The following is a 13,416-nucleotide window of genomic DNA, read 5'->3' as shown; positions in this document are numbered from 1 at the left end:
GGGTTGGTTTTTTTATTTTTTCAGCTGTAATTTATCTGTGGCTCCTTTTTTTTTTTTCTTTTCAGTGCTACCTCTCACAATACAATGAAATATATCAAATAAAGAAATTGTTATGTTGGGGTGCTAACATAAAATGTTTCAAAGTTCCTTTATTCAGAAAGTACTTCAATTTATCTAGCAGCTGGCTAAACAACATATTAGGCAGGTTTGTATTTTGTATAAATGCCATACAATAGCAACAGCAGAGTGCACAGACGACTGAAAAAGATGAGTAGGAGGAAACAAAATTCTAAAAATGTGCATGCAAAAACCACTGAAAACTGTTTTGAAGCAGTTTCTCCTTTGAATTTAGTAATTAGTACAATAGTTTTTATTTCCATAAACAGATTTCATCAGTATGTCTGAAACATATGTTTTTGCAGTGGTACTCAAAGTACTAGCACAAAAAATGGGTGATATATTCTGCCTTAAAAATGCCTACCAGTAAAGGGCATCTAAAATTTACATGTATATTGGTAAAGATGAGCAAGGCAAACGTAGAAAGTACAGACCTATATGGTGACATTTAAAGGTTTTACATTCTGTTATTATCCTTGGATACGTGCACATATGTTTACGTATACATGAATGCATAAACCTATGTGCAAAACAGGATTGCATTTACTGTGTATTTCCAATCCAAGCCGGTAAGTCTGTTGGTAACTTCCCACATTTATAAAACATTGGGTTCCTGTTTAAGTGACACATAATGAGTACCACTGTTTGACAAGGAAGAATCTGAACTTTTGATTCTCTTATTAGTCCATTGCATGGGTATTATTTGAAATACAGATTACGATACTGATGCTTCACACACAGCAATACATAATGCCAAGAAATGTGTTCGAGTCGTAACTCACTGTACGTACTAACTGCAGTTTCCTGTTTAGTCCCTACATGAGTTAAAATAACCACATCAGCTGAACTCACTAACTACAAATTCTTATTGGAAGTGGAAATAAAAAGCCCCAAACCCATCAAGACATCAAAACTAATATTTCAGTGATGAAAACGCGCAGAAGGAATTTCATATAGTGTTTATTAACTGAAAAGTGCAAAATTTTAACTGCTTAAAAAGAAATCCTTATAGGCTGGCTTTGCCAAATCAAATTTAATAAAAATGGCACTCCTGTTAGTTCATATGCAAAAGTAGGTAATGAATAGTTCTAGTGATAATTATAGAATCTTACTATTTGTTAAAAATTAGCACCTATAGTAATAGAGTACATTTATGAAAGACAATAATTTTTCCATAAATAAGAACACTTAGTAATTATCACTGGAATATATCATAGTCTACTTTTCAAGTACTGATTATATATATGTATATATATTTAGTCTTAATATATTAAAATATCTATTTATTATCATTCCCTTTGGTGAATCTGATCTGTGGTACAAAGCATAAACATATTTATCACAGAAAAAATTAAAGAAAGAAATTAATTTCTGAATGTAATAATGCACAATCATAGTAATTCCATGCCTTTACCTACAAAGCGCATGGAAAAAGCTGACCCAAGAGTTTTAATTGAAACTCTATACACAACCTGGGGTTAACAAAAGTATCTTGATTAAGCAGCCCTTCAAAAACTTAGAGCATTAATATTCACTAATACTAGTCACATTCTGTTTCATGAAGATCAGTACAAAACACAAAAACTGTTTTCCAAGGTACGTAGCTTCAAATACTAGTTTAAGATCTGTGATCTCCAGTCTTTTATTTACATTAAAAACCCAGAGCAGGATCCTGCACTTATATCACTGTGTCTGAACAAATTCTGAACACGTGATATATATCTAGACTATTCTTTATAGTATTCGTTCAACTATTTTGAATATAGTTTAGTTGTAACATACATAATTTACAAAGCTATATAAACACTAGGATATGTTTCCCTAGCAAGCCTTTTTATTAGCAATTAAGTCTATTTAATGGAAATGAAACGAATAATTTAAATTATTTCAGAATTTCCTTTAACCTGAAATTATAGCAACTAAAAGCAAGGCACAGCGTAATACAAGCCTCAGGTTAAAAGTGAAAACAGCCATTGTGGATTTCTATCTGAAATAGTAATAAACCACTAATATACCTTCTCTTTTACCATTACAATATATCGCATGAAACAGCTAATTTTAGATACCTACGAAACCCCCAATATAATGGGTATTACAGCAATACAATAGCTTTCAAGACTCTAGACAACAATGTGCAAAAATAAAGGACTAAATTTTATACTTAAATTAAAAATAAAATGCATATTGATTCTTGCAACGACAAGGAGTTTGCATTGCAGAAACAGTGTATATTTCAATTTCTTTTGGTCCAACAGAAGTACTCTCCTGTTGTTTGATGTCTTCAACCATTTGAATGTTGTTGTAGTTAACAGGAAACTGTCCACTCCCACCTGATACAACGGCAAACTCTCTATCAACGTGCATATTGTCACCATCATCCTCAACTCCTCCGTTCATCATTGGTATTAAGCCATCAAAGCTGTAAGCTGATAAAAAAAAGTCACGTTTAGTCACTGGCGAACACATGAAAACTCAGCCAACAAACAGATGAGTACTTTGATTATTAAAGCAAAAGCTTTTTACAAAGAAATGTAGTTTTTTCACATCTGAAAGCTTCTGATATGTTTGAGACTGTAAGTGCAGAGTAAGTCAATGCTGAGTACTTACACATTCCTTCTAATCCTTCAAAATGAAGCATTATACCAGTGTACCTATTGGACTTTGCACCTACATCTCAATTATTAGTCTGATGTACTAATAGATTGAATAAAGAGCAATTTAAGTTACTCCTATTTAGGCTGTACTGCTAGTGTGCCCAGCCAATAAAACGCAGTCTCTGCCTCACATTTGCCTGCTGTCACTCTGGACTGCTCCCTCCTCCACTCCCAAGGGCCCTTCCCAGTAACCCACCCCCCCATACACATCAGACTGCTCCAGGGATCCCTCCAAGAGCTGAACAAACAGATCTGCCTTCCAAGGAGAGCTGGCAAATGGTTACTTTTGTGGGAAATGCTTTAATAAGTGAGATGGGCTTGACTTCACTACCTCTTATACCTACTACCCAAAGCACTGCTATCACACTGGCGTTAACATGCCTTTCTATATACATTGCACACAACGTTATATATTAAGGGCTACTTTAGTAGGCTGCAAGTCAGCTCTCATTACCTTGGGCACAACAGAAATTTTTCTAAACCACTCGTTTTTAAAGAATCTTAAGCAATTGCTAAAGTGTTCCAGGGCCAAAGAGATCACGTAGAGCTTAAAGGAGACCAGGGCGCTTGGATCATTGGGCTTCAAATCACCCTAAACCAGGAAGGGAAAGGCATTTTTTTGTAGTTCCCTAGAGGAATATGGAAGTGCAGTTTGACGCTGGCCAATTCAAGGGTACACCTGGCAATGCCTCCATCCCCATCTCTCAAAGAACACCTAAAAGCACCTAAATGTGCTGAGGCTCTTGATACTGATACCATCAGTCAGCGGTTTTGTACAGCATAGCACAGAAGCCAACCTGCCAAGGGCCGTGACCCAGAGGGGCTAGGATGAGGACTGCCACCCACACAGCCGTGTGACCAGTTGGCCTGGTGCGCGTCGTCATTGTTAGTTGACCCTGTGCACTACCTTCTACCAACCAGCCCAGGAAGCAGGGGGAAAATTTTGTAATTGATTTCAGAAAAATGAACATAAAATCCTGCTTGTGCCTCTAAGTCAAAATTAAAACCTATTTGGTCTATGTTAGGTAACCCCCACCCACTATCCAGTTGTCCTGATTTGAGGTTTAGCTATTCCAGGACAAAGGGTGAAGGACAGTTTGAGTATTTATTTACTTCCAACTCTACTCCTTAAAGGTTCTTGCAAGGGGCATATACTATGCCTGGTCACAAGAAGCATATTTTTTTTTTTTTCCCCAAAGCAGTGATTGTTCTAATTTGGGGTACAGTCATCAAAACCTGACTCTTCCCTGCAAATACAGGTTGCCTGCCCTCTCTGAACAGATCTCCTGGGCAATCAGTCTTTAAAGGACACAACAGACTGGTGTGGTTTTGCTAAGGGCAAAATTATTACCACAACATCGGGCTCGTTTTGTAAAAAGGTTAGCTCAGCACAACAATGCACTGATGACTTCTCATTACTCAGCTCTGTTGTTTACGAAGCGCCTCAAGAACAGTGACTCATTCTCACTCCAACAGACTTTTTACACTGGTATGATAACTATTACTGATGCTGCTGAGGTCTTTGAGGGCAGACACGTCAGATTAGAAACTTCAGCTTTCGCGGTTGGGACGTATCTCTTAATTACTGTACATAATACCTTCAAGCAAACGCAGCAAAGCTTTTGGCTTTGTTCGCAAAGGTCTTGGAAAGTCATACTGGTAAACATTTCAAAAATTACCTAGTCTGATTGCTTCTCCAATATCTCTGTCATTGCTCAGGAGATGTCATTCACTTAAATGTATTGTCTATTTGTTTCCTCGACCTAACATCCACTGGACCAACTGTTTATGCTGAAAGGTAATGTAGATACTGCATTTCACAACAACATATAGAATAAAAATAGCTCGTCCAGGGCCACTTCCACAGATCGTGGGGATGGGGAAATGCTACCTATTGGCTAGACTGGAGCCACTTTCTGAAACTAAGACATTGCTGCTGATGAACATTCAAAAGGAAGAGGTCTTCAAAATATAGGAATCTTTGACTTCAAGCAGCGCCTCCTGGTAACAGAACATGAATGCACTGAAGACATCTTTCCATAGCTGTTATAGGCACCTGCATAACCAACAAAGTTTTCTCATTCTATGTAGCTACGTAAGGACATTATTCCTGAAGAGCAGTCTTGCATTTAACTGCATAGGCACTCTTCTCCATCATGAAATGATTCATAGTTTAGACCAACTAAACGAAGCAACACATCCTCTTTATGACTGGCTATGGAGTACCCTGCTAAGGCCTCTGACCCTGGTAGAGTTGAAATGGTGTCTGGATGGCAAGTACTAAAGCAACTACTACAGTGTCAGTGTTGATGTAATTTATGTTGTCCATGTCATATTTTAAAACATTGTTTTGGTTTCAATTCCCCTCTTGTTATCTGTAATTAAGCACTGTTTGAGCCCATTTTATTTGTCTCACTGGAAATCACGTTAGAATATAAACTTTAAAGAAAAGTGTCTTCAACAAAGACCTACAAAGTCCCTCTCCTGATGCTAGACACAGGAAAAAGAAACGAGGTTTAAGTGCAGAATGCTGCATTTTTACTAAGACTCTAACAGAACGAGCCCCAGAGAGGAAACAGAGGATATTCTCAATTGTGTTATTCAAGGTCTTCATAAGACGTAAAAAAAGGTTTCTTTGTATAGCCACCAAAAAATAGCTTGAGGTTGTACTACCACATCATTGTTGGCAGAGGAAGGAGTATCCTCAATCCACAAGGCAGAAAATGAATCCTTAAGATCCATTCTAGTCTCGGATCCTCCTGTAAGGTATCAGTTCCCCTTGGAACATGATCCTGGAAACTTAAGGTATTTTATCTTAATGTCACAGACATAATCCCTCTTGATTTGAGAAACCTTTTTGCATTCAATTCCTTTCATCCATCTAGCTAACAGTTTTTGAAATGTGAATGCATCCTGAAGTAGAAAATTACTGAACATCCAGGCATCTTTGTGAATTAACGCAACATTATTTGGCTCTCCTGAAGAACAAACTGAGGAAGGAGTAGAAACCACTTCCAGCTCCTACTCTTCCACATATTATTCTTGGCATCATGTAACTTTAGCACTCTGGAAGTAGAAATTTCTGAACGCACCAAGATGATGACAAAGGAGAACTGGGATCTTGTGGCACAGAATAATTGTATTCATCTGCTTCTTGCATTAATATGTAATTTAGATATGTACGTGAGTTTGTCAATAATACTCAACATCCACTCTGAAAGGCTTTAAAATGTTTATTTTCCTTTCTCAGCAACAGCATCACCCCATCCCTTTTACCTCTGGGGTCTCACCTGCCGTTCTAGCCTTCTTTACTCCAGTAGACTCCGTATCTTCAAAGGATCTCTTTCGACTTGTCCCACCACTGAATGGATTGGGACCTGCATTCTGATGGACCCCATTTAAGGTGCCATTGCTATAGAAACTATTCAGGTGACAGTTCTGGAGGTTCAAGAGAAACTGGGCACATTCTTGGAAGCCCTGGGTATGTGCAAGGTCTGCTGCTGTCAGGCCACTGGCATTTCTCAAGCTGTACAATACAAAGAAACTGAATTACACTCATTCATCAAGCTAGCTTGCTGCTGCTGCTGCCCTTACTGACTATCTATCTGTTGGTGATGAGAGAAAACATACACTTAGCAAATTTCCATTAAGAAATTAGTTATCAAACTTAGTTTTATAACTAACTTAACTTTTCGCATATACATCTGGCTTCTAAGCAAAATTTGGGAGACAATACACTTTTAAATAAAATCAATATACTATGTGCCTTAAAAAAACCCCATCTTCCTATTTAAACTTCTTAAAATGCTTTACTTTCAAGCAGTCTGAAGTATCTCATCTTTACATAAACTTCAGACTAATTTAAGCCTTGAATTGTACCATCTTCTGCAGTTTATTCCGCAATCTATTGCTTTAACTTGAGCAAAAGATCAAATACTCAAAACAAACTTAACATGACTTGGCAATTGTCCATGGCATTCTGGTTTCTAAGGTAACAACAACATCACTATTCTGCCTAACAATAAAATATATATACATATACAGGAAAAGATAGATAAAGATGCTATACTTAATTATGCTTTGCTTATACTTTTTTTTTCTGGTTTGTTTCTCATTTCAAGGTGTGTGACATCATAAGTGCTGGGACTTGCTTTGTTATTTGAACCAAGATTTTTCCATGCACAAGAGAACAGCATTGGATTTTGAGTATTCTAATGCATCAAGGACATCATAAATGAAATCAGGTAGGAGATGTAGAGGTTTAATTTGAAAGAGTGCTGTATCACTTGCATTTACACAAACATACAGTATGTCTATGCTTAGAAATATAGGCTACCTTCATAAGGAAGTGCATAAAAGTGGAGACAAGAGGGCCAGAAATGACAAAACTAGATTGTGAAGCAAAAGATGCCAATAAATCTTTCCTAAGTTTTTTCCACCTTTCCAGACAGATGTAACCAGTCAGAAAACTAAATTTTTGTTTCTCGGCTTCAATAGTTTAGACAAATCCATTACCTAAAAATCTAGAAACACACCAGCAGCAGAATAAGAATTCAGAAGATTAATAGACCTGATTCTGTTGAAACTCATACAAGGTAGAAAACAATTCACTCCAGATCATGCGAAGAAAACAAAGAACAAAGCCCAGATTTCCTTCCTAGATCATTGCAACTTTTTTTCCTATAAAAATGAGATTAAAAAAAAAAATCTTTAGAAACTATTACAGCAAGACTAATTCCATAAATGGATACTGCTGCATTAAGTAAAATTTGGAAGATTAAGTCAAAATACTAAAGAATCAGAAAAACGATTAGGCTAGATCAGGGTAATTTCATTCCATTTTAAATCACCATTTACTTGGACTACTCGTGAAAACCCAGAGAATAGCAGCAGTAATCAAGAAACTAAGACTTCAGAATACTGAAAAACCTAGTTAGTCAAAAGAAATGAAACCTCAAGGTAGAGGTATTAGTTTTGAATATCCAAAAGATAGCTGCGAAGAGAATAATCCGTTCTGTGCGTCCAGTGCAGGCAGCATATGAACAAGATTAACATGAACAAAGAATATTTGAAATTAGGCATCAGGAGAAAGTTTCAGAGTACAAAGGTTGCTGAATCTCCAGAGGGTTCTCTTCCCCACCTTGTTTTAAGAGCAGATATTTCAGAAATTCTGCAAAACAGTCAATCCTTTCCCATGCTGGACTAGATGACCTGCTGAGGTCCCTGCAATCCACCATTCAATGCTCTTTTAGTATGGGTGTAATGCAATACAACTACAACTTAAGAAACTGAAATTTCAACATACCCATTTTGGTCCAAAGAATAGCTCAGTTCTCTCAAATCTTTTTTAAATTTGTGAACCCCAAAAGTAAAGGAAATCTAAGCAAGAGAAAATTTAAGTTATGCAAACATAAAAATAACCAAAACAATACGGTGCTGACTGACCACCTAAGTTAATAAAACTTCAAGAAGCAAGTAATTGTTACTTAGCAAATGTTACTGAACAATAACTCCACTTTAATAAAAAAAAAAAAAAAGAACTGAAAGACAGGCTACAGTTAAGTCACCATTTCCCAAAGAATGTTGATATAAGTTGCCAAAGGCATTTGGAGATGTAAGGCTACTAGACAAAACTCTGCAAAAGAAAAAGTTGTACTTCCCAGAAACAAAATAAATGAACTTTAAGTTAGTGTTTCTCAGAGTTTAAAATGTAATGACCTTTGATATTTTTAGACCTGTCCCCTTCCCATCTCTTCCTGAACAGCTTACTCTGAATAGGTAGACAAAAATGCACTTGTTCCACAGGAATATTTTGGAAGCACAGCATAGATTTTCAAGGGACTCAAGCACATTTGCTATAACAGTCTTGCTTCTGAGAGTTTAGAAATGTCTCTCTCAAAGTCTGAATCTGAATTTAGCCTATCAATTTCAAGAGAACTTCCTGTGTTCAGAAGTTACTAATGAGAGGAAAAAAAAGTCCAATCAAATAAAAGATTACAGGATCTAGATGACTCTAGAAACTGGTTGGCCAATTGCTATGGAAAAGAACACAACTGTTAACACACCGCTCTGTCGCAGTGGGAACACTAATTTGAGTATCTTTCCTATATCCAGTTGTCAACTTCCATTAATTTAATCGAAACTTCAATACTCTGGGACTTTCAAATCCTTTCCAATTTCAATTAAACTGGCTTGCATTCCAATATTACTGGGAAGGAGAAAAGAGGAAACTGACAAAACTGGCAGAAACTCTTAAGCCTCACTTTCTCAAAAACTAGAAAGACAAAAAAGACCTACCTCTTAGCTGATTTTTCCAGCCTTCTCCAGGAGGAAAAAAACCCATATCTGTCACTGGGAACACAAAAGGCAGCAAGCGCTAGCCATGCTATACTAGCTCATTATAATAGAATGCAAGTATTCCAAGAAAAGATGGCTAACTCAATTAGCTACATGCACTAAGTAGGAAAGAAAATGCTCGTAACAGGTATCACAGAGTTTTACCAGACTGGAACAGTTTTATGTACTTCCAGAACACGTAGAATTACTGCCATAACTGTGAGTATTCTGAGCACATAACAGAAAAATACACTCTTATACAGCCCTTCTAGAAACCCTCAAGCGGAGTACTTGAATGAATTAAAAAGCTAGGACGTCTACTAGACCATCCTTTAAAAGCGCTGATCTGGATTTGGAGTGGAACTACCCTGTTATAGCAGTTACAAGGACCTGGGAACACACTTATTACTATATCTGCAGTGTATGGTCTGCCTCAAACGCTGCCAATGTTTGAAAATGAAGCAGCTACCTCAGCTTAGTCCACGAGCAAAGAATATACAAGCCATTATTGTAAACAGACTCCATTATAGGAATGAAAATAGAAATAGTTCACTGTCTCAACTACATTTAAGACTGAGAGGAGTTCAATCTCTTACGTGTAATCCCCATGTCAGTCCTTGGCTATGAACTTTAATTATATGTAAACTAACTATCAAGTGAAAAGAAGGAGGAGTAGTAAGATTCTTTTCACTATTCAGTAGACTATATATGACACAGACTGCATGATTAAAAAAAAATATAAATCAACAAGAAGGAAACTTGAAGAGGCAATTGCTATATTTAAGTAAGCAAAATTTAATTTCTTAGACATGTCCCTTGAAATGTATTTCTCTTCATTTCTCAAGGATATTATAACTGAAAATAACTTCAAGACCCAGACTGAAAGAAAAGCAGTGACAAGTAACAAAAGTAAACCATTGGACAACATGGACAGAAATACCTCAAAACTTCACATATCTTGCAAAAAATGTTCTGTTCCACCTATCCTCTGTTTTTTAGTAAGTTAAAAATCCCTTCAGTCTTAGTTTTGATCTTTTACCCTAAACATCTTGAAATAGCGGAAGCTGTGAAGTCCAGAACACGCTGTTTGATGTTAAATCATCAAGCAAACTGCCCTTTTGTTACTGCTAATCATACAGCAAATATGACAGCTCTATTTCTGTAACTGCATTACTCAGAATTTAAAAACGAGTAAGGACATTTCCTGCAGGTTTTGTGGGTGGGTTTGTTTTGGGGTTTTTTTTGGGGGGGGGCGGATTTTGTTTTTTTCCCCCCCCAACAAAGATGTTGAACTTGAGAACAAGCTTGTGTTTCTTTTCAGGGTTTTTCTCTAGGCTAGGCTACCTATCTGAAACAAGATTAAGCAAACAATAAGCTACATAGATTGGTAATTTTCAAAGATGACCTTATGAAGGAAGACACTACCAGTAAGGAAGGTGTGGAAGGATGGAAGAAAGTTGTATTAAAGAAAAGAAAATCAAGCAAAGTCTTGAAAAGTTACAGGAATTTTATGGTAAGTCAGTCTTTTATTAAATAGCATTCATTGACTTGATGCAGTATTTTCTAAAGGTTGACCTAGTTACTGTCAAAACAGACAGCTGTGCTCCAAAAAGTTGTTTCCCTCTCTCTTCAATAAAAACAAAAAAGTCAAAAAATCAAAGACATCTCTGAAGGAGGTCAGTCCAGCTACAGGAAGAGGTGGAAAAACTGAAGAAAGGACACTGAAAATTAAAGCTCTGAAAATATTGTTCCTTTTTGGCACCTGCTCCAGGCAGGAACATACATGAAGGCTTGAACCCACAAACGGGAGAAAAATTCCTTACTTAACTTTACCCAGGAGTAAATGCAGTTTTGGTAAGTGGTCAGAAAGTCTATTCACTCTACACTTAGAAGACATGTACCTTGCATCATTTCCAAAGCAATTCAAGTACTTAAAAAATGAAGGAGTCCTGTTAAGATTATTTCACTTGGCAGTATTTTTTTTCCTTCATAGTTTAGTCGTTTTTCTATGCAATTCATACTACTAGAAACAAATTAGAATCATGAAGGATGATATTATTTACCCTCAGTATACTTGTAGCTAAAATCCAGGAGCTGGGAATGATAAAGACATACTGTTTTCCTCAAGGTACAGAAGTATGAGATGCTAACTCCAAAGTAAGAGAAGGCAAATGTAATTGGAAAGATATATTTTCATATTATAAAGTCTTTTTAAATAGAAAATAATCCATACAAAAAGTTGAGGCAGGTCTGGGTATGTACAAGTAGAAGTAGGTGATCTTGATGTTCCCTGACAGATTACCTTTAACACTTGAATTGTTCTGTAGTGACAGCTATTTTATAAACCCAAAACATTTAATATATTAAGAGTTAAAGCTCTGACTTTTGTATATACATTTATTCACAAACCTTCTACAGTGCCTAAACCAACACTCTCAGAACACGTTTTTCTTCTTCCATCAAGTGACGTCCACAGGCAGTCTTCAAAACTGACTGATCTTGGCATGAAGAGGACTTTTTAAATCTGTTTTTCTCCCTTCAGTTGTCATCATCAGAACTCCCATTTTAAAGGCCCAGTTCATCTGAGAGTCCTGGTATCAAATTAAAGCAGCTATTAAGAGGACACTGATGAAGCATATGTTTATATTTCCTTCTTCTGAAATGCTTTTAAAAATGCTGGCTCTAATTAAATTGTTGTTCAAAAAAAAAAAAGAGAGGTAAGTACGTTATCTGATCAAACAGGATCGGTGTGCAGAAACGTGAAGTTAACTTTCAGCTTAGCTGTAGTTTAGAAGGATGTTTTTATTATTTCAATCTAACCACAATTTGTTGTTTTGAGAAGTTCGCTAAAGGAAGAAAACTACCTGAGGTAAGATTTTAAAAAACACGCAAGACATTTCCACTATGATTAAGTTACAGAAAGTAAAAAAACTAAAGCAAGTAAAACAAAACTTCAAATTGTTTAAACATAACTACATTGGTGTAAGAAGATTTACTTCAAGATAACTTAAAACATTTATTCTTAGAAGGATCTGTAGAAAGAAAAGATAAAGACTTGTGCTTCTCGCACTGAATTACAAATGACACTGAATTTACTTAGAACTTCATTCCAAGTTCTTCCAGTTGCTCCTATTTTTTTTACTTATTAGAGGAAAAAAGAAAGTACATTTCTATGAGTCTTTTAACATAGAAATACATTTGAAATACACTACCTTCCGCTTATAATGTCACATACCTTGAAAAACAGAACAAATGTTTGCTACAAAAAGTCAACAGTAAATATTTTTGAAAAAAACATTCATATATGTAAAAAAATCCCCTAAATGTTTAATTTTAAATGGTGATTACATCACCTACAGCTTACTGTGTTTTTGTTAATGCCATGCGACAATCTAAGAAAATAAACCACAGTTTTCGTATATCAATGTAATATCTGTTAAAAAATACTGATCTCAACTTATCTATTGTTAGTTTACAAATAAAAATGTAGATAACTGTAAATTAGGGTAAGCAAAGCATGCAAATCTATAGATTCTATATCTGAATTCCTAGATTAGCATTAAAACCAATCACCGCAACAAATACCTCAACAGTATGCCTTGTGTGCAGAAAGGAAGCGATACTGAACATTCAATGCCACAACTGTAAGGTTTTCGGAGAAGCACCTGTGGCAGTTTCAGCAGTTTCTATATGGAATGCTCCCCCTTTCTAGGATTACTTGAAAAAATCAAGTCAATTCGAATTACGTAGCTGTAAAACATTGACATGTGTAGTTTTTACAGTTTCAGAATCTTCTGTTTGATTTAAACGGGCAATGGTGCATAAACAGGAAACTTATATCATAAGGGATCACATATTTGCAGGCAACATTAAGATTAAAAGTTACATTAACATACAAAAAGTGCTGTAGCACATTATTCAATATGTAAGCCATTATCATGTGACCACCTTAACAACAAGATACTAAGCCTTTTATGCCTTTAAAGCATCATTACTTTCATCCTGAAACCAATTTGTCAGTTCTTCACTGAAATTTATATAGAATGGATTAAAATTACCGGTCAACTCATGGCTTCAATTACTTTAAATTTAGTAGGCTGTATCTCAAAAGAATTAGTAACTATTCCTATACAAAAATTAGCAGATACAAGGATTAAAACAAAACAAAAGAAAGAGAAAAAAAAGATCAGAACACTAAAACGCCCACAGTGAGAAAAAAAACGTTTCCTATATAAACATCAGTATACTAGTCTAAAATTTCTAATGCAAAATGATTTTAAAATAGTAAACTTTAAGTGTTTTAACCCTT

General features: G+C 35.8%; 1 protein-coding gene across 1 annotated transcript in view; it reads right to left on the bottom strand.

Moving 5' to 3' along the window:
• Positions 1–13,416, bottom strand: part of ANKRD10 (ankyrin repeat domain 10) — a 38,309-nt gene that overhangs the window by 2,113 nt on the left and 22,780 nt on the right. Inside the window, exons 4-5 of the mRNA XM_074148138.1 lie at positions 6,062–6,297; positions 2,448–2,543 (exon numbers count right to left, since the gene is read on the bottom strand). Of these exons, the coding sequence (XP_074004239.1) occupies positions 2,448–2,543; positions 6,062–6,297 (332 nt within the window). The remainder of the gene's footprint in view (positions 1–2,447; positions 2,544–6,061; positions 6,298–13,416) is intronic.

This window comes from Numenius arquata, chromosome 1 (genome assembly GCF_964106895.1).
Source record: "Numenius arquata chromosome 1, bNumArq3.hap1.1, whole genome shotgun sequence".
NCBI classification, from domain to species: Eukaryota; Metazoa; Chordata; class Aves; order Charadriiformes; family Scolopacidae; genus Numenius; species Numenius arquata.
This window is presented reverse-complemented; position numbering and strand designations above follow the sequence as displayed.